A 20,305-nucleotide genomic window follows, 5' to 3' on the forward strand; every position below is an offset into this window, starting at 1 on the left:
GGCCGCCGGCCCGCCGGCGCGCTCCCTTTTATCTTTACTCCTCTCGCCTCCTTTGCCCGCTTCTACGCCTCCGCTTTTCGGCCCTCCCTTTCCTTTCCTTGTTGCTGCTCCGTAATCTAATGTCGCGCGTGGGCCCCGCCCGGTGGTACGGGAGGAGGGAGGGAGACAATTAAAGCCGCTGCGTTGCGTTGCTTTTGGAGGATGATGAGGTTGACGTCGTGCTGGGTCGGGCCGGGCATCGGGCCGCGCGTCGCACACACTGACACAATGGAGTATTCTTCTGTTGCTCTTTTAAGGCCCGGATTAAGATAGTACCATACCACCACTGCACACAATTCCCTACTGCTGCTGGAGTAGCGTACTGTAGTAGCTTCTTCGTGCAGGCAGATGATGATGATGATGATGCAGAAGAAGTAGGGCAGGCTTCTCGTCTTTGACCTTGACCGCGTAGCCTCGCACAGGGTTCGTTCCTTTGTTATTTGCTTCTGGGGATTACTTTTTCTAGGTGATGAAAGCCAAAGATAACGTTGTTGCAGATTGGGAGGGGAGAGGAATAGACATGAAGCCAAAATCCAACGAAAACCCGGGGGGAGATTTGGCCCCCCGTTCCATTCAATTTAAAGTGGGCACAAAGCTAACCTCCGGGTACCACAGTACTACTACTACTTACTGTCCAAATAAATAGGGCGGGGCAATTGGCATAAGTGCAGCACAAGCTAAGGCTAAACTAACGATAGCACGACGGATCAATCAATCAATCGACGCCGCTGCGGCAAGGATGGATGGATGGGGGTTGCTTTCGGCCGATTTCTTGGAGAATTGGTTTCCGATTATATAAGTAACGACTCTCGTTAAGTTAGAAGACAACAACGTCTGTAAACCACGTTCAGTCGTGCCCAATCTCCACACTGTGCGCACCGATTTCCGAAAAGAACGTCATCGCAAGCGGTAGCAGTAGTACACAGTAGCAACAACATTTTTATTTGGCCTCGGGAAATCTCGTGCTCCACCCGAAAAGCACAAGCGAACAAGGGCGACAGCGACTAATCCGGCCAGTCTCACATCAGCTGGAAAGCAACCCCCTCCAGCTCCAGGCCCGGCCAAAATTTAAGCCCAAACCAAACCCCAGACCCCAAAAGCAAGGGCGAGAGGGCGCTTAGCCCCTATTTGGTTTCAATAAGTCAGGTGACTTAAAACCAATGACTTATACGTCACGCCTAAATTGATGACTTATTTAAAACCAAACAGGGCCTAAGTTGGTGACTTGCATGAAAATATGATTTATAATTCAGATGACAACAAAACACGTGTGACTTATAAACCACTGGTTATTGAAACCAAACAGTGCCTTAATCACCGCCATCAAATCAGAACCGCCAGAAAAGAAAAGGAAAATCGCTCACTGTCAGTGGACCAGCCAGTGTCTCACTCTCACTCTCACTGCAACGCAACTGACTGAGGTGGGAGCTCCCTCGCCACCCTCGGCTCGGGCTCGGGCCACCATTACTCCATCTCCACCTTCACCGTTTCAATTCACTACCTCCGCACTCCAGTCCAGTCCCCACACTCCAGCTAAAAGCTCTCTCTCTCTCTCTCTCTCTCTCTCTCTCTCTCTCTCCTCCCTCCGCCATGGCCGCCTACTCTTCCTCCTCCTAGCGCCCCACCGCCACCAGCGCGATCCAGATCCTACCCAGCTCCATGGGGGGCTGCCACGCCAAGCCGCTCACCCACGACGCCGACCCGCCGCCAGCCGCGCCGGCCACGCCCCCGCCGGCATCCTCCGCCACGCCCGCCTCCAAGAAGCACTGGACGTCCTCACCCTTCTTCCCCTTCTCCACGCCGAGCCCCAGCCCGGCGCACCACCTCTTCTCCTCCTCCGCGGCCTCCCCGCGGACGGCCTCATCCAAGTCCCCGGCGCCCGCGTCCAACACCCCGGCCAGGCGCCTCCTGCGCCTGCCCTTCCCGCCGCCGTCGCCCGCCAAGCACATCCGCCAGGCGCTCGCGCGGAGGCACGGGCCCTCGCGCCCGGCGATCCCCGAGGAGGGCGACAGCGACGGCGGGAGGGGCCTCGACAAGGGCTTCGGCTTCAACAAGGGCTTCGCCGCCAAGTACGACCTCGGGGACGAGGTCGGGAGGGGCCACTTCGGCTACACCTGCGCCGCCAAAATCAGGAAGGGGGCGCGCAAGGGGGACGCCGTCGCCGTCAAGGTCATCCCCAAGGCCAAGGTACTGATGACCTACCCGCAACCTCTGCAGACCCTTCGCTGGTTTCCTGAAAGTTGATGCCGCGCCAGTTTAGATTTGTGAATTTCTGCTGGCTAATGAGGCATACTCTCATGACCTTTTGTGGCTTTGAATGAATGAATGCTATATAAATGTCCTTCATGTTTATTGAACAGAGAAAGGTAAATCATCTTCTCCTGAAAGCAGCCACTGACTAATCTAATCAAAGTTTTCGAGAACTGGATGCATGCCTGTTCATTTCTTAGGAAACGAGGCCCCTTCTTGTCTACACGAGTAGATGTGCCTTGTTACAGATGTTCCTGACATCATGGGTTCATCTACTGACATGCTATTGATCCACATTGTGCATTGTAAAAGGAACCTCTAATTTTATCGCGTGCCGTATACCTGTATGAATATTATAGATTACGAGATCTTCTACGTCCAGCATTGTTGCATAGCACGTACTAGGTAACATATTAAATCATGCACAGTAATGAAATATTAAATATGCCCACTTGAATGATGAGATCTGAGTAAGTCCTGTCAGTTTCTGTTATGGAATTCACACTCGATATTCCCTAACTACTCTGCATATTGCTACTTCATCACGGTGCGGTCTGGCTTAAGCTCTCAATAGTTGCAACCTCTCTTATTCGGGGGTTACCACATTTCAATACCTTATTCTAGGATAAATGTCCTCATTTTGTTGCAGCTAGGCGTGAACTTAGTCCCTCAGGCCTCATATGTACAATTTTTTAGTACCATCTGAGGTTGCTCTGCTCTCTTGTCAGATGACAACATCCATTGCTATAGAGGATGTCCGGAGGGAGGTGAAAATTTTGAAGGCTTTGGCTGGACACAAGAACTTGGTTCAGTTTTATGATGCATATGAGGACAACGAAAAGGTCTACATAGTCATGGAGTAAGTTCCGGTACCTTGATAGTCACAATATGTTTTGACTTCAATTTTACATACTATGAGGATGCATAATATGTCAAGTAGAGTAGAGTAGCTTTTAGCCCTCGTTATCAACACTCTGAACTACAAGCATAGAAAACAAACTCACTGAATAGCCAGTTCCATTTTATTAACCCAACTTCAATACTTTTCCACAGTCCCTTTTTATTAAGATTTTTTGATCTACTTATTGTTGATGGGGCAATAATTACCTTTCAGAAGCATATAATGTGTTATCTTGTGTGCCTAAAAACTTTATGTTATTTCATCCATATGTCTAGGATGGTTAGTTACCTTTTCACGTTCTTAGGTTAGTTCTTGTTCTTAGGTTATTTAGTGACAGTTTAAATAATCTGGTACTCCCTCTGTAAAGAAATATAAGAGATTTAGATCATTATTTTAGTGATCAAAACACTCTTATATTTCTTTACAGAGGGAGTACCAGTTATGACTTGATAATGCATGATGAAAATGAACATACATTGATGTCATTTGGGGCAGCCACACTGTTTTAAATATGCTTGCAGTGCAACTGGATATTCTTTTATTTTCCCGCCCAATTCCCCAAACCTGACAACAAATATTTCGCCAATAAAAAGGATTTCCAGATATGGCCAAATCCAGATAATGTCATTACTACAGGTCGTTCAATGATGCCTTATATTAGGCATCGTTTTTTGTTGGCATCTATATTTAGTTTATATACCTTCTGCTGATGGTGATCCTTGTATGTTCTATTCTGGATTTCAAATGCCATGCCGGCCATGTTTAGTTTTTTTAAATATTTAATTAAAACCCCCGTTGTTTAGGTTGTGCGAGGGCGGGGAGCTTCTGGATAGAATACTTTCCAGGTATGCTACAAGTAAACTTACATTATGTTGTACAGCATCATGGTTTATTACGAAACTCATGTTTTGCATTCATTTTAAGTAGAGGTGGAAAGTACTCCGAGGATGATGCAAAGTCTGTCCTGGTGCAAATATTGAATGTTGTTGCTTTTTGCCACATTCAAGGAGTGGTTCATAGGGATCTCAAACCAGAGGTGAAGTGCCTTTTCAGTTTTACCTGCATCTCGTCAGTTCTCATCATTACCATGTTTGAGATATTAGAAAGTGATGATTTAAATATTGCTGGTACCATGTCTTTTAAGGTAATGGCTATGGTTACCTGTTTCTACTTCCGATGTTCGAACCTCCTTTTTGAAAGAAAAAAATTACACTGTTCCAAAAGACGTATAATTTATTCATGGCGTTCCTTAGATGTGTATTTATTGTATTGCCTTTCTCTTCTCTCGCGAATATGATCTAATTTTTACTGTTTTTGCATTTGACATTGCAATAAATTTCTAAAATGTTGTGTTTTTTCTCTTCAGAATTTTCTTTTTACTTCTAAAGATGAGAACTCTCAACTTAAGACGATTGACTTCGGATTATCAGATTTTGTAAAACCAGGTTAGTTTCTTGCTCATCAATGTGCATATCTGTTAATTTGTTGATTTGTACTTGCCATCAGTGAAGATAATAGTATCCACTAGCACTTTTTTAATGCAGTGTTCTAATACCTTATGCAGATGAGAGACTAAATGATATTGTTGGAAGTGCTTATTATGTTGCTCCGGAAGTTCTGCATAGATGCTATAGCACAGAAGCGGATGTCTGGAGTATAGGTGTCATTGCATATATCCTCCTTTGTGGCAGCCGCCCTTTTTGGGCACGCACTGAATCTGGCATATTCCGTTCTGTTCTCAAAGCTGACCCCAGTTATAATGAGGCACCTTGGCCTTCACTCACTCCAGAAGCAATGGACTTCGTTAAGCGCTTGCTGTGTAAGGATCCACGTAGAAGGATGACTGCAGCACAAGCTTTAGGTGAGTTTCAATCTGTCTATATGGATCCAGTTTAAACTTACATTGCTAACTCTGTCTTATATTATGTTTTTCAGGTCATCCATGGATTAGAAATTACAATGACATTAAGATGCCACTGGATGTCCTTATATTTCGTCTTATCAAAGCTTATATTCGTTCTTCATCATTATGCAAAGCTGCTCTGAAGGTCTGCATTGATAAAACCTGTTCTGAATTTTCTCTTGTTATTCCACATAGACATGTGCTGCTGCTGCTTCAGAGTTGGACTTGCTTCTATACTACAACATTTTCTACCCGGGGCTTTGAATGGTTGTGCAGTAACCTAGTATTTCTTTAGATGGTTATTGGTTTCAATTCCAAATGTCTCAAACAGCCTCCTGATCAATATCATTACATGCATACAATTTTCATAAAAAATATATTCGGGAGCCTACTCTTTGTACCATACCTTTATAAGTTCCAGAATAAAATGCTTGGACAGTTATATTTTTTTGGCAATTCTCTCTGTTAAAAATAACATAAAGAGGGGATGTCGCTTTATTTGAACCTCAAAGTGGTGGTATCAAGCTATTCTTTGCAAGCAGCAGCCGTTGACGTATCTTTCTTGATCCATTACAGGCTTTGTCAAAGACTTTGACTGTTGATGAGCTTTTTTATCTCAAAGGACAGTTTTCCTTATTGGAACCTGATAGAAATGGATGCATCACCCTAGATAATATCAGAATGGTTTGTTCATCTTAGAGCTCTGAAATGTTCTCTCCCATTCATTTTGAAGCCATGGTGTTGACTCTTCCTGTTTATCCTCTTTAGGCCTTAACGAGAGAAGCCACTGATGCGATGAAAGAAACACGAGTTCAGGAGATTCTTGTCTCGGTACGTGTGTTGTTGGTCTTAAGCCGGCATTTTCATCCGCCACAAACTGGACTCACTGTATACCTGAATTATCTTTCCAGTTGAGCGCTCTTCAGTACAGAAGAATGGACTTCCATGAGTTCTGTGCGGCTGCGGTAAGTGTTCACCAGCTTGAAGCATTAGACAGATGGGAGCAACATGCGAGATCCGCTTATGAAATTTTCGAGAAGGATGGCAATCGAGCCATTGTAATCGATGAACTGGCTTCAGTATGTGATACCTCTCTCCCCGTCCATGTTCATTTTCTAAAATGATAAATTTGGAATCCCTTCACGCATGTCCTGTGTTACTTGGTGTTTCAGGAACTGGGTCTCAGTCCCTCCGTGCCGCTGCACGTCGTTCTGCAGGACTGGATCCGACACACCGATGGGAAGCTCAGCTTCCTTGGGTTTGTCAAGTTGCTGCATGGAATGTCCAGCCGGTCCCTGTCAAAGATGAGATAGCTGTGGATAATCTCTAACGACAGTACAAATTTATGCTTCCCCAGCCCAACTTAGCAAGGCCGAGACTGCACACAGAGGATGACACGACACGCCGCTGCCTGCGCTAGAACCTGCCTGGTTTTGCCACTAATTTGAGTATAGAGTTCTGTTTGCGGTCGCCCGTGTACTGATCATCACCATCTTCTTCAAAGTTCATCAGCATCATCTTTTAGTAGGTTAGGAAAAGGAAATTTCACCCGTGTCTCGGCAACATGTGGCCTCTAACAGTCTCTTAGAATAGCATGCCCAGCCATGTCTTGTCGCTGTGGGCAGCGTTGTAAAATGCCCCCGTTCATGTAACTGGAGCAGAGTCGCCCTTTTGTCGTCAGTGTGCCGTTATATTGATTGAGTTGAAGATGCTTGAATTTTGTGCTGCCCATCTGGTTTTGCTTCAACTTTCTTCCTGATTGTTCTGTGACTCTGATTTTGCCCTACGGCCTTATGTCCCCGAGTGAAGGATGGGTGTCCTCTCATGGACAAGAGCACTGATTTCATTTTTGAGTAGCTGAAACTTGTGATTTTGTTTGTTTGGATGGTTGGCAAATTTTTGGCATGCCTGCCAACTTGACTACTACAGTTCCCCATCAGGCCCTGATCCCCATGATATTGGTCACAGCATGGGGAAGTAAATTTGTTGAGAATCGGTATGAGTTGTTTGGTCCATCTCACTTAAGCCCACAAGGCCCAACCCTTGAGATGACCTAGAAGGAGGTGTTTTCAGTCCTTTCGAGTGAGCAAGCTGCTATACATCCACAACACCACACGCGGGCGACCAGACAAAGCTTGTCCCATCTGGAGGTAGTCCTGTCCCCCTCCCGTTTCTACATGGTATCAAAGGCTAGCGATAGTGGGGCCTGAGGAAACGGCGGCGACGTCTGGCGAGGTGGCGGCAGATTTGGGAGGCATCCGACGAGGCGGGGTGGATCTGGGAGGCGCGGCGTGGCTGTGCAGGAGGTGCGGCTCGTTGGCTGTGCGATACAGGAAGAAGGAGAGGTGGAGCTGATGCGCTGCGCGACAGAGGAAGAAGGAGAGGTGGAGCTGCTGTGCTGCACGACAGGAGGAGGAAGCTGAGGAGCGGCTTGGTCTCCTCGAGAGTGGGTTGTGCTGCTGCTACTGCTTGCTCCTCAGCGTGGCGGGCTGTGGTGCTGCGGGAGGTGAAGGGAAGGGTAGTGGAGAAGGCAACTCCTTGTTGTGCTACTGTGTGTACGTGTGTCTGCACGGGACCGGGAGCTGGAGAACCATTGCGGGGGTTGGCTGCTGTTGGAGGCCAAGATCCCGTGAAACTGCTGCTGTTTGTAGAGGAAGGAGGAAGAGAACTCCTGCTGTTTGCACACGAAGGAGGAAGAGGACTGCTGCTGGAGGAAGAGGATGCGGTTGCTGCTTGCACTTGGAGCTGCTGAGTTGCTGGTTGCTGGTGCTAGCCAGGGGGCGTAAAGGGACCAACCGTTCAGCTGTAGGGTTGTGCTGCCAAGGGTTGATGTTGCTGATTACCGGATCGGAGATGACTGAATCAAATGCGCTTGCTGAGGCTTTCTAGAAGCTCGCGAAGATCCTCGCAGAGTCCAACTCTGAGGCCATCGTTCCTCGATAGGAAGTGGCTCAGAAGCTCGAAATGTCACCCTGGACATGAAGTTGGAGGGGGCCACAAATTACTTGAGTTGGTCCAAGAGGGCATTGCTAGCTGTAGAACAGAAGGAACTTGATTGGCACTTATTAGGTATGATTGATGAACCGGGAGACAAGAATATCGTGGAGGGAAAGAGGTGGAAGCTCATAAACTCTGTGCTCGTTGGCTGGTTGTCGATTTCAGTGGTGCCTTCAATTGGACGCTCTGTGGAGGGACTATCCACGTCCGCCGAGATATGGAAGACCCTATCCACCCAATACTCACGCAAGGGTAATTTCATGCTAATCACTCAGATTGAGGAGAAGATCAGTCGGTTGCGCCAAGGTGACGACATGTCAGTAATGTCATATGTGGCAGAGCCACGGGCTTTGTGGGCGGAGCAGGATAATTTTGACCCTTTGGAACTCTATGATGCGGCTTGCATCGAGTCAGGGCGCAAGTGGATTGCACGCAGGCATGTGCTGAAATTGTTGGAAGGGCTGAGAGGTAGCTTTCATGGAAGGGGGCATCCCTGTTGCACCAACCTCTCCTGCCAACTATTGAGGAGACTATTGCAGCAATGTCTCAAGAGGAGGTGAGGCTATCTCTTGAGCATGCAGACGTGAAGGTTGTGCCGGCTTTGACATTTGCAGTCACTAAGCGCATGGAGTGGGAAGATCCCAACAAATGTCATCTCTATAGGGAAGTAGGTCAGTGGAAGAGGGAATGTCCAACTCGTGGCAGAGGCAGGGGATACAACAGAGGAGGAACTGGCAGAGGAAGACATGCTAGAGGCAGAGGTGGATACATAGGGACCTCAAGGGGTCAACCTTCTTGGAGCAGAGGTGGCCACTCAGGAAACCCACGGGGCCAAAGGGCACATATGATAGTTGAAGGGGACACTGTGAAATCAAAGGGCGAGGAAGTTGATGAGTCTACCTATTTAGACTTTGCTCATTGGGCCTCCACCGATGAAGGTAATCCCACAAAGGCATCTCTTACTCCTAATGTGGATGCTCCAAAGTGGGTCCTAGACTATGGAGCATGTAAGCATGTTGCGGGTAATTCATGTGTGTTTGAGTCTTACAATAATCATCCTCCTACTCACAAGGGCACTATTCAAACCGTCGATGGTACAAATCAGCCTATCATAGGGGTTGGCACAGTCAAGTGCACTTCAACTATCTCGCTATCGTCAGTTTTACATGTGTCATCTTTTCGTGTCAATTTGGTCTCTTTCAGTACTATCATTGATCAAGTAGACTGTCATGTGATCCTTGACAAGTTCGGTTGCTTGATTCAGGAGCGCCTGACGAGCCAGACGGTTGGGACTGGCACCAAGCGTAAGGGGATCTGGTATATGGACCAGGAGGTGCAATCAGACTTGGTGTATGCTGCGACCATGGAGGACAAGGAGAAGCATGCAATGATCCATCACTGCAGGATGGGGCATGTATCTTTTGATAAGTTGAGTAGAATATTTTCGGATGTTATGTGTGGAATAGGCAAGGGCAAGTTGACATGTGATGCTTGCGAATATGAAAAACACACACATGCCTCATATGTGAGTAAGGGGCTTAGGAGCATACCTCCCTTTATGCTTATTCATTTGGATGTATGGACTAGCCCAGTAGTGTCAATGAATGGAAAGAAGTATTTTGTTACCTTCATCGACTGCTATTCTCGTATGACTTGGAATTACTTGATGCGTCACAAGGATGAGGTGTTTAGTTGTTTTCAGAACTTCCATGCTCTTGTAAAGAACCAGTTTGAGGTGCAGATCAAGGTGCTTAGGACTGACAATGGCACAGAGTATGTCAACAACATTTTTGGGGCTTTCATGGCTGGCCAAGGGATTCTTCATCAAACTTCATGTATAGACACCCCCCTCAGACTGGAGTGGCCGAAAGGAACAATCATCATATTCTTGAGGTTGCTCGGTCATTGATGTTTACCATGAATGTGCTTAAGTTCTTGTGGGATGAAGCAGTTATGACAGCTACATACCTGATCAATAGTACACCTTCGAGGATACCAGGTATGAAATCTCCGTCTGAGTTGCTCGTTGGAGATAATAAGTTTGTTGTCCCCCCAAAGCTGTTTGGCAGTACCTGTTTTGTTTGTGATCACCAACCATCTGTTGGCAAAGTTGATCCTCGAGCAGTGAAGTGTATCTCTCTGGGATTCTCTTCTAGTCAGGAGGGGTATAAATGTTGGTGTCCCTCTGAAAAACACAGGGTTGTAAGTATGGATGTTACCTTAGGGAGTCTGAACCATTCTATGGCGATCCAACTGATCCCAGCCCGCTGTTTGCACAGCTTAACCACCCACACCATATGCATGATGGTCAAGAGGGGGAGAAGGAGGTGTCCCATACTCACAGTGATTCTGTCGGCATTAACACTGATAATAATGTGCAGCTTCAGGTAAAACCAATAGTGGGTACAATTCCGGTTAGTACTAGCACTAATGATGATGTGCAGGTTCATGTCGAACCAAGTGTCGATACACTTAAGATTGGTGCTCTCCGGGTTCCTGTTCGAGATCTATGGCAAACGAATACCCTGGTGTACTCTCGACGACAACCACAAGTGCAGGGGGAGCAGCAAGGCAGTGAGGCAAGAGTACATGGGGAGCAGCAAGACAATGAGACAAGCTCATCTGACACGATGGAGCTGCCCATTGCAGTGCGAAAGGATACACGTGAAGCATCAAGGAAGGGTGAAGTAGCAAGGAAGGCTCTGCCAAAGGATGATGCTTGTGATGACGTTGATATTGGAAATTTTGTGTCTTATAAGGATTTGTCACCTTCATATAAGGAGTTTGTTACCTCCCTTCAAACTCTGCCAATCCCAAAGGATTGGAAGGCTGCAAAGCAAGATCCGAAGTGGCGCGAAGCGATGATAGAAGAGTTGGAAGCACCAAGGAAAAAACAATACATGGGTGCTAACCACATTGCCGACAGAAAAGAAAGCAGTGAGTTGTAAGTGGATCTATACAGTGAAGCAGAATCCTGAGGGTAAGGTGGAATGGTATAAGGCCAGATTGGTCGCCAGAGGATATAGTCAAACTTATGGAATTGACTACGATGAGAGGTTTGCGCCCGTGGCAAAGATGAACACGGTTAGGATATTGGTCTCTTGTGCTGCAAACTTTGGGTGGAAGTTGCATGAATTAGATGTCAAGAATGCCTTCTTACATGGTGAGTTGTAGGAAGAAGTGTACATGGAGATACCACCAGGTTTTCATACTTCAGATACCACGGGGAAGGTATGCAGGCTGAAGAAATCCTTGTATGGATTGAAGCAATCACCACAGACATGGTTTGATAGGTTCAGACGTACTATCTGTGGTATGGGGTATGGTCAATGTAACAGTGACCACCCGATGTTCTATAGACACTTTGATGGGAAAATCACCATTCTTCCTGTTTATGTAGATGACAATATTATCACTGGAGATAATAAGGAGGAAATAGAGAGATTAAAGGGTTTTTTGAGAAAGGAGTTTGAGGTAAAGGATTTAGGCAACCTAAAATACTTCTTTGGCATTAAAGTGGCTCGGACAGAGAAGGGAATCTTTATGTGCCAACGAAAATATACCTTGGATCTCTTGAGTGACATGTGCATGATGGGATGTCGTGTTGCCCCTACTCCGATTGAACAAAAATCATCAAGTGACATCACAATCTGGAGATCTAGTGAATAAGGAAGATTACCATAAATTGGTAGGGATATTATTGTACTTGTGTCATACCATGCCTAACATTACGTATGTTGTGGGGGTGGTAAGTAGATACATGCATGAACCAAGGAGTGGGCATCTTGATATTGTGCACAGAATCCTGAGATACTTGAAGGGGACTCCGGGTAAAGGGATGTGGTTTGGGAAGAGTGGACACATTGAGGTGGATGGCTATAGTGACTCTGAATGGGCTAGTTGTCAAGTGTTGGAAATATGCCCTAGAGGCAATAATAAATTAGTTATTATTATATTTCTTTGTTCATGATAATCGTTTATTATCCATGCTATAATTGTATTGATTGGAAACACAATACTTGTGTGGATACATAGACAAAACACTGTCCCTAGTAAGCCTCTAGTTGACTAGCTCGTTGATCAAAGATGGCCAAGGTTTCCTGGCCATAGGCAAGTGTTGTTACTTCATAATGGGATCACATCATTAGGAGAATCATGTGATGGACTAGACCCAAACTAATAGACGTAGCATGTTGATCGTGTCATTTTTTTGCTACTGTTTTCTGCGTGTCAAGTATTTGTTCCTATGACCATGAGATCATATAACTCACTAACACCGGAGGAATACTTTGTGTGTATCAAACGTCACAACGTAACTGGGTGACTATAAAGATGCTTTACAGGTATCTCCGAAGGTGTTCGTTGAGTTAGTATGGATCGAGACTGGGATTTGTCACTCCGTGTGACGGAGAGGTATCTCGGGGCCCACTCGGTAATACAACATCACACACAAGCCTTGCAAGCAATGTGACTTAGTGTAAGTTGCGGGATCTTGTATTACGGAACGAGTAAAGAGACTTGCCGGTAAACGAGATTGAAATAGGTATGCGGATACTGACGATCGAATCTCGGGCAAGTAACATACCGAAGGACAAAGGGAATGACATACGGGATTATATGAATCCTTGGCACTGAGGTTCAAACGATAAGATCTTCGTAGAATATGTAGGATCCAATATGGGCATCCAGGTCCCGCTATTGGATATTGACCGAGGAGTCTCTCGGGTCATGTCTACATAGTTCTCGAACCCGCAGGGTCTGCACACTTAAGGTTCGACGTTGTTTTATGCGTGTTTGAGTTATATGGTTGGTTACCGAATGTTGTTCGGAGTCCCGGATGAGATCACGGACGTCACGAGGGTTTCCGGAATGGTCCGGAAACGAAGATTGATATATAGGATGACCTCATTTGATTACCGGAAGGTTTTCGGAGTTACCGGGAATGTACCGGGAATGACGAATGGGTTCCGGGAGTTCACCGGGGGGGGGGGGGGAGGGGCAACCCACCCCGGGGAAGCCCATAGGCCTTGGGGTGGCACACCAGCCCTTAGTGGGCTGGTGGGACAGCCCAAGAAGGCCCTGTGCCATAGGAAGAAAATCAAAGAGAGAAAAAAAGGAGGAGGTGGGAAAGGAAAGAAGGACTCCACCCACCAAACCAAGTAGGACTCGGTTTGGGGGGGGGGGAGACCTTCCCCCCTTGGCTCGGCCGACCCCCTTGGGGCTCCTTGAGCCCCAAGGCAAGGCTCCCCCTCTCCCACCTATATATACGGAGGTTTTAGGGCTGATTTGAGACGACTTTTTCACGGCAGCCCGACCACATACCTCCACGGTTTTTCCTCTAGATCGCGTTTCTGCGGAGCTCGGGCGGAGCCCTGCTGAGACAAGATCATCACCAACCTCCGGAGCGCCGTCACGCTGCCGGAGAACTCTTCTACCTCTCCATCTCTCTTGCTGGATCAAGAAGGCCGAGATCATCGTCGAGCTGTACGTGTGCTGAACGCGGAGGTGCCGTCCGTTCGGCACTAGATCGTGGGACTGATCGCGGGACGGTTCGCGGGGCGGATCGAGGGACATGAGGTCGTTCCACTACATCAACCGCGTTCACTAACGCTTCTGCTGTACGGTCTACAAGGGTACGTAGATCACACATCCCCTCTCGTAGATGGACATCACCATGATAGGTCTTCGTGCGCGTAGGAAATTTTTGTTTCCCATGCGACGTTCCCCAACAGTGGCATCATGAGCTAGGTTCATGCGTAGATGTCTTCTCGAGTAGAACACAAAAGTTTTTGTGGGTGGTGATGTGCGTTTTGCTGCCCTCCTTAGTCTTTTCTTGATTCCGCGGTATTGTTGGATTGAAGCGGCTTGGACCGACATTACTCGTACGCTTACGAGAGACTGGTTTCATCGCTACGAGTAACCCCGTTGCTCAAAGATGACTGGCAAGTGTCAGTTTCTCCAACTTTAGTTGAATCGGATTTGACCGAGGAGGTCCTTGGATGAGGTTAAATAGCAACTCATATATCTCCGTTGTGGTGTTTGCGTAAGTAAGATGCGATCCTACTAGATACCCATGGTCACCACGTAAAACATGCAACAACAAAATTAGAGGACGTCTAACTTGTTTTTGCAGGGTATGCTTGTGATGTGATATGGCCAACGATGTGATGTGATATATTGGATGTATGAGATGATCATGTTGTAATAGATAATATCGACTTGCACGTCGATGGTACGGCAACCGGCAGGAGCCATAGGGTTGTCTTTAAACTAACGTTTGTGCTTGCAGATGCGTTTACTATATTGCTAGGACGTAGCTTTAGTAGTAATAGCATGAGTAGAACGACAACCCCTATGGCGACACGTTGATGGAGATCATGGTGTGACGCCGGTGACAAGAAGATCGTGCCGGTGCTTTGGTGATGGAGATCAAGAAGCGCATGATAATGGCCATATCATGTCACTTATGAATTGCATGTGATGTTAATCCTTTTTGCACCTTATCTTGCTTAGAACGACGGTAGCATTATGAGGTGATCTCTCACTAAAATTTCAAGACGAAATTGTGTTCTCCCCGACTGTGCACCGTTGCGACAGTTCTTCGTTTCGAAACACCACGTGATGATCGGGTGTGATAGACTCAACGTTCACATACAACGGGTGCAAAACAGTTGCACACGCAGAACACTCGGGTTAAGCTTGACGAGCCTAGCATGTGCAGACATGGCCTCGGAACACATGAGACCGAAAGGTCGAGCATGAATCGTATAGTTGATATGATTAGCATAAAGATGCTTACCACTGAAACTATTCTCGACTCACGTGATGATCGGACTTGAGATAGTGGATTTGGATCATGTACCACTCAAATGACTAGAGAGATGTACTTTTTGAGTGGGAGTTCTTAATTAATATGATTAATTGAACTAATTGTCATGAACATAGTTTAATGGTATTTGCGAATTACGATGTAGCTTGCGCTATAGCTCTACTGTTTTTATATGTCCCTAGAGAAAATTTAGTTGAAAGTTGATAGTAGCAAACTTTGAAGAGGATTGTCCTCGTTGCTGCGCAAAAGGCTTATGTCCTTAATGCACCACTCGGTGTGCTGCACCTCGAGCGTCGTCTGTGGATGATGTGAACATCCGACATACACGTTTCTGATGACTACACGATAGTTCAGTGCAAAATACTTAATGGCTTAGAAGGAAGGCACCGAAGACGTTTTGAAACGTCACGGAACATAAGTGATGTTCTAAAGAGATGAAATTGTGATTTCATGCTCGTGCCCTTGTTGAGAGGTACGAGACCTCCGACAAGATTCTTTGTCCACAAAGTAAAGGAGAAAAGCTCAATCGTTGAGCGTGTGCTCAGATTGTCTGAGTACGACAATCACTTGAATCAAGTGGGAGTTAATCTTCCAGATGAGATAGTGATGGTTGTCCAAAATCACTGCCACCAAGCTGTGAGAGCTTGGTGATGAACTATAACATATCAAGGATAGATACAATGATCCTTGAGCGATTCGCGATGTTTGATCAAGAAGGCCGAGATCATCGTCGAGCTGTACGTGTGCTGAACGCGGAGGTGCCGTCCGTTCGGCACTAGATCGTGGGACTGATCGCGGGACGGTTCGCGGGGCGGATCGAGGGACGTGAGGACGTTCCACTACATCAACCGCGTTCACTAACGCTTCTGCTGTACGGTCTACAAGGGTACGTAGATCACACACCCCCTCTCGTAGATGGACATCACCATGATAGGTTTTCGTGCGCGTAGGAAATTTTTGTTTCCCCAGCGACGTTCCCCAACATCAAGATGATAGAAGATCAACTTCTGGCTACTGTGTTTGTGGGAGAAAATTTGGTGTCATGGAGAAGCAAGAAACAACCTATTGTATCTAGATCAATAGCAGAAGTTGAATGTAGAGATTTATCTCAAGGGTTGTGTGAGATGTGTGGGTGAAGTACGTACCGAGCAAGTTGAAACTTCTAAGGAAGGGGACCCTAAAGGTGTGGTGTGACAATTAGTCCGCTATTGCCATTGCTAATAATCCAGTTCAACATGACATGACAAAACATGTGGAAATTGATCGCTTCTTCATTAAGGAGAAACTTGATGCTGGGATCATCAGTCTTACTCATGTCAGCTCTGGGCAGCAGTTTGTAGATTGCTTGACAAAGGGACTGGGAATAAAGGACTGTAACTTGGCATGTGACAAGATGGGAATGCTAGATATCTACCACCCATCTTGAGGGGGAGTGTTGAACCCGTATGGGTTGGCTGGCCCATCTCACTTAAGCCCACAAGGCCCAGCCCTTGAGATGACCTAGACGGAGGTGTTCCCAGTCCTCCCGAGTGAGCCAACCGCCACACATCCACAACACCACACGCGAGAGACCAGACAAGGCTTGTCCCATCTGGAGGTAGTCCTCTCCCCCCCGTTTCCACAAAGTTATTCACCAAAAAATTGCTCGTGCGGTAAATCTCTATAAATCATAGTTGTTCTTTAGCAAAGCGTGCCCTCTAATTAGTAGAGATGTTTTTAGCAAGGGGTGCACTCAAATTACTAGAGATGAAGTTAAAGCAAGGTTCAATGTTCATAATGGATCTCTCAGATATAAATACCTTGGCATGCCTACAGAGGTGGGCAAGACAAAGAATGAGGCATTTTTTAGCAAGTATTTGAAGGACAAAATATGGAGCAAGATTCAAGTTTGGCTTGAAAAATTATTGTCTGTTGGAGGGAAAGACATGCTGATAAAGTTGGTTGTACAAGCTATCCGAGTTTATTCTATCTCCTATTTTCAACTCCCTTGTGGACTTTGCGAGCATATTAACATTCTTATTAGGAAATCTGTTGGGGAAGCAAAGGAAGTTAATATAAAGTTGCATGTGTTTCTTGGAAGGTGATGACACGTCCAAAGTTTATGGGCGGGTTAGGTTTTCATGATTTGGAGTTGTTTAACCTTGCGCTTCTAACAAGACAAGCATGGAGATTATTGGAAGAACCTAGCTATTTGAGCGCTAGAATATTGAAAGCGGTTTAATACCAAGATAGCTTGGTCCTTGATGCGAATCTGGAGATCAATCATTAAATGACATGATATTCTAGCCCAAGGCCTTATAAGAAGAATAAGTGATGGGTCCTCCATTGAAATATGACATCACAACTGGCTTCCTCGGTAGTGAATGATGAGGGCAATTACTACACATACAAATGCAACCATTAGTATCATGCGTGGGCTCGTTTTTATGAAGACTTTCCCAACAGTTGATCGCATGGTATGATCTTCTTCATCGTCAAAATATGTATAACACTCCTAAATTGCTCATTATGTGGTTGTCTAGACTCATGGCATCATTCCTTGATTAAGTGCTTGATGTTGAGATGTGTTTGGGTTCTACCTAATGAAGAAGTTCTTGATCATATGATTGATATATTGGAAGTTAATGTTGAGCATTGGCTATTTTCTATGGTGGGATTGTTATCACATGCAGATTTCATATGTACGGTGATGACTCTTCGGTGGTTTGGACGGCTCAACGCAAAGCTATTATACATGAGAATGAGTTTCAGTTGCCAATGTCCACTCAATTTCTCTTTATCTGATCTTGATATTACTACAAAGAAGTTGTAGAATACTATTCCTATATATGACCGGTGAAAGACCACAACGGCTTCCTTGGACCCCTCCCTCGACTAGTCACATGAAGCCTAATATTCTTGGTGCACTATCTAGAAAATAGTGACAACAAAGGAGCTATGGCTTATGTATGTCAAGTTCAATCAGGTCTATATCTCGACTCATTGTCGGTAACTTACACATGTATCTTTGATGTTCCGACTCTTTAAGCCCTAGCCCGTTGAGAAGCTCGAGCTCTAGATGATGATATGTTGATCAATCGCTTACTCAACACCTCCCACTGTGCAGCTGTTGTGAAGGATATAACAAATAGTGCAGGAGGAAGGCATGGTGCCATCGCCATGGAAATCATTGCTCATGGAGGGGATTTTGAGGATTGTTGTCTTGTCTATGGAAGTTGTAAAAGGAACCATGAGGTAGATAGTTCAGCTAAATTCTCATTATCTTTAGATTTTGGCCGCCATATTTGGCTAGTTGCGCCACATGATATTTTAACAATCCCTTTGAACATTGTTGATCAATAAAGCGCAATGATGTTCTCTAAAAACACCAATTTTTTTGAGCGGCTAATTTATTTGGTAGGGGTGAAACTGAGCTCAAACCAAACGCACACTTGAGGCTAGTGAAACTTTTTTTTTGGAGGATGGCAGGTGAGACTTGCAAGAATCTCTCAATTATCTTTAAATACCATACTTGTTTTAATGATCACTAAAACTGATTTTTGCATATGCTCGTACTTTCGCGTTTTGTGAAATCTACTGATATTTGGTTTTACAAAAACTACAACTCTAGTCATGGGTTCGTTGCCCCAAAAGCTAGTCGAGGATATGTGAAGTTCTAAAGGTGACATTGATTTTGTCACCACAACATGCAACACCGCCCTTGCCCCTTGAAGTATTCAACCTCATCCCTTGACGGTCATCATCTTGATAACACATCACTCTCGTCCGCTTCTTCCATCCTCAAGGTGTGACGGAGAAGGCATCGTGCTCGACCAAAGTTGATGCATTCGTGGTAGGAACATCACGAGGTCCTCATTGGCGACACATGTGTGCTCGTTGAGTGAGAGAGAGAGAGATCAGGGATGGCAGAAAACCATAGAGAAGAGAAATTAAAGATGAAAATCCATTTAGTACTCTTGTCTCGTCGAGACCCGTGGCCATATTTGTATTGGTTTATAAATCCAAAAAAAGTATTATATCAACTGATTAAACAAAAGAACAACTTAAAACTGATTTTCTTAAAAACTCTCTTAAAACTGGTTTTGCTAAAACTTGTTCCAAATAGTAGTATCCAAGCAACTACCATGTCATATTGGCATGGTATAGTGTACGTGGTCCTAACTGATCCGAGCCGCTGAGTCTTTTTTTTACGGGAAAGCTTACTTTATTAATCAAAGGATAGATACATCGTCAACCAACTGAATTACAATAAAATCAGGCGAGGCATCAACCCAACAAGATGGATTATTAGCACGACCCCATCTAGCCAGCTCATGAGCTACAAAGTTTGACTCCCTAATACAATGCTCAACAGTAAACTTCCCGGAATCTTCTAAGAAACTACGACATTCATCAAAGATTGGCGCGGCTACCATAGAATAGCCTTCATTCTACCTGATTGCATCCACCACAGTAATATTATCCGATCTCACCACCAAGTTTTGACATCCCGTATCTCTTGCTAGCTTCAGGCCTTCAAGCATAGTTGTCGTTTCTCCCGAGAAGACATCTACAACATGTTTTAATCTTGCCGTGGACGTCGACTGATATGTCTCCAACGTATCTATAATTTTTGATTGTTCCAAGCTATTATATTATCTGTTTTGGATGTTTATATGCATTTATATGTTGTTTTATATTATTTTTGAGACTAACCTATTAATCTAGAGCCTAGTGCCAGTTTCTGTTTTTTCCACGCTTTTGAGTATAGCAGATAAGGAATATTAAACAGAGTCCAAACGGAATAAAATCTCCGGAATGATTTTTCTTGGACTAGAAGAAATGCATCAGACTTGGAGTAGGGGGCAGTGCATCTGTCGGGAGACCAAAAGCCTGCAGGGCGCGCCCTAGGGGGTGGCCGCGCCCCCTTAGCTTGTGGGTCCCCTGCAGGTCTCCTAACCCTATTCTTCGGCCTATAAATTCCCAAATATTCCTGTATCACCAAAGAGAGCCACGAAAATACTTTTATGCCGCCAGGAGCCTCTGTTCCCGTGAGATCCAATCTGGGAGCCTTTTCCGGTAATCTGCCAGAGAGGGAATTGATCATGGAGGGCATCTACATCAACTCCATTGTCCCTCCGATGATGCGTGAGTAGTTCACCACAGACCTATGGGTCCATAGCTAGTAGCTAGATGGCCTCTTCTCTCGCTTTCATCTTCAATACCATGTTCTTCATGATCTTCATGGAGATCTATCTGATGTAAAACTCTTTTGCGGTGTGTTTGTCGAGATCCCATGAATTGTGAGTTTATGTTCAGATTATCCATGCATATTATTTGAGTCTCTTCTGAATTATTATATGCATAATTTCATATCTTTGCAAGTCTCTTCGAATTATTTGTTTGG

At 45.5% G+C, this 20,305-nt stretch overlaps 1 protein-coding gene across 1 annotated transcript; it reads left to right on the forward strand.

The window, feature by feature from the left end:
• The first annotated feature begins 1,415 nt into the window (after positions 1 to 1,415).
• Positions 1,416 to 6,810, forward strand: LOC123425273 (CDPK-related kinase 5-like). The gene is made up of 11 exons (XM_045108948.1): positions 1,416 to 2,226; positions 3,018 to 3,148; positions 3,994 to 4,035; positions 4,118 to 4,226; positions 4,557 to 4,635; positions 4,755 to 5,051; positions 5,126 to 5,238; positions 5,670 to 5,777; positions 5,862 to 5,924; positions 6,005 to 6,172; positions 6,266 to 6,810. The coding sequence occupies exons 1-11, from the start codon at positions 1,699 to 1,701 to the stop codon at positions 6,404 to 6,406; spliced, it is 1,779 nt and encodes a 592-aa protein (XP_044964883.1). The 5' UTR covers positions 1,416 to 1,698; the 3' UTR covers positions 6,407 to 6,810.
• The last annotated feature ends 13,495 nt before the right edge of the window (positions 6,811 to 20,305 follow it).

Source organism: Hordeum vulgare, chromosome 2H (assembly GCF_904849725.1).
Source record: "Hordeum vulgare subsp. vulgare chromosome 2H, MorexV3_pseudomolecules_assembly, whole genome shotgun sequence".
NCBI lineage: Eukaryota > Viridiplantae > Streptophyta > Magnoliopsida > Poales > Poaceae > Hordeum > Hordeum vulgare.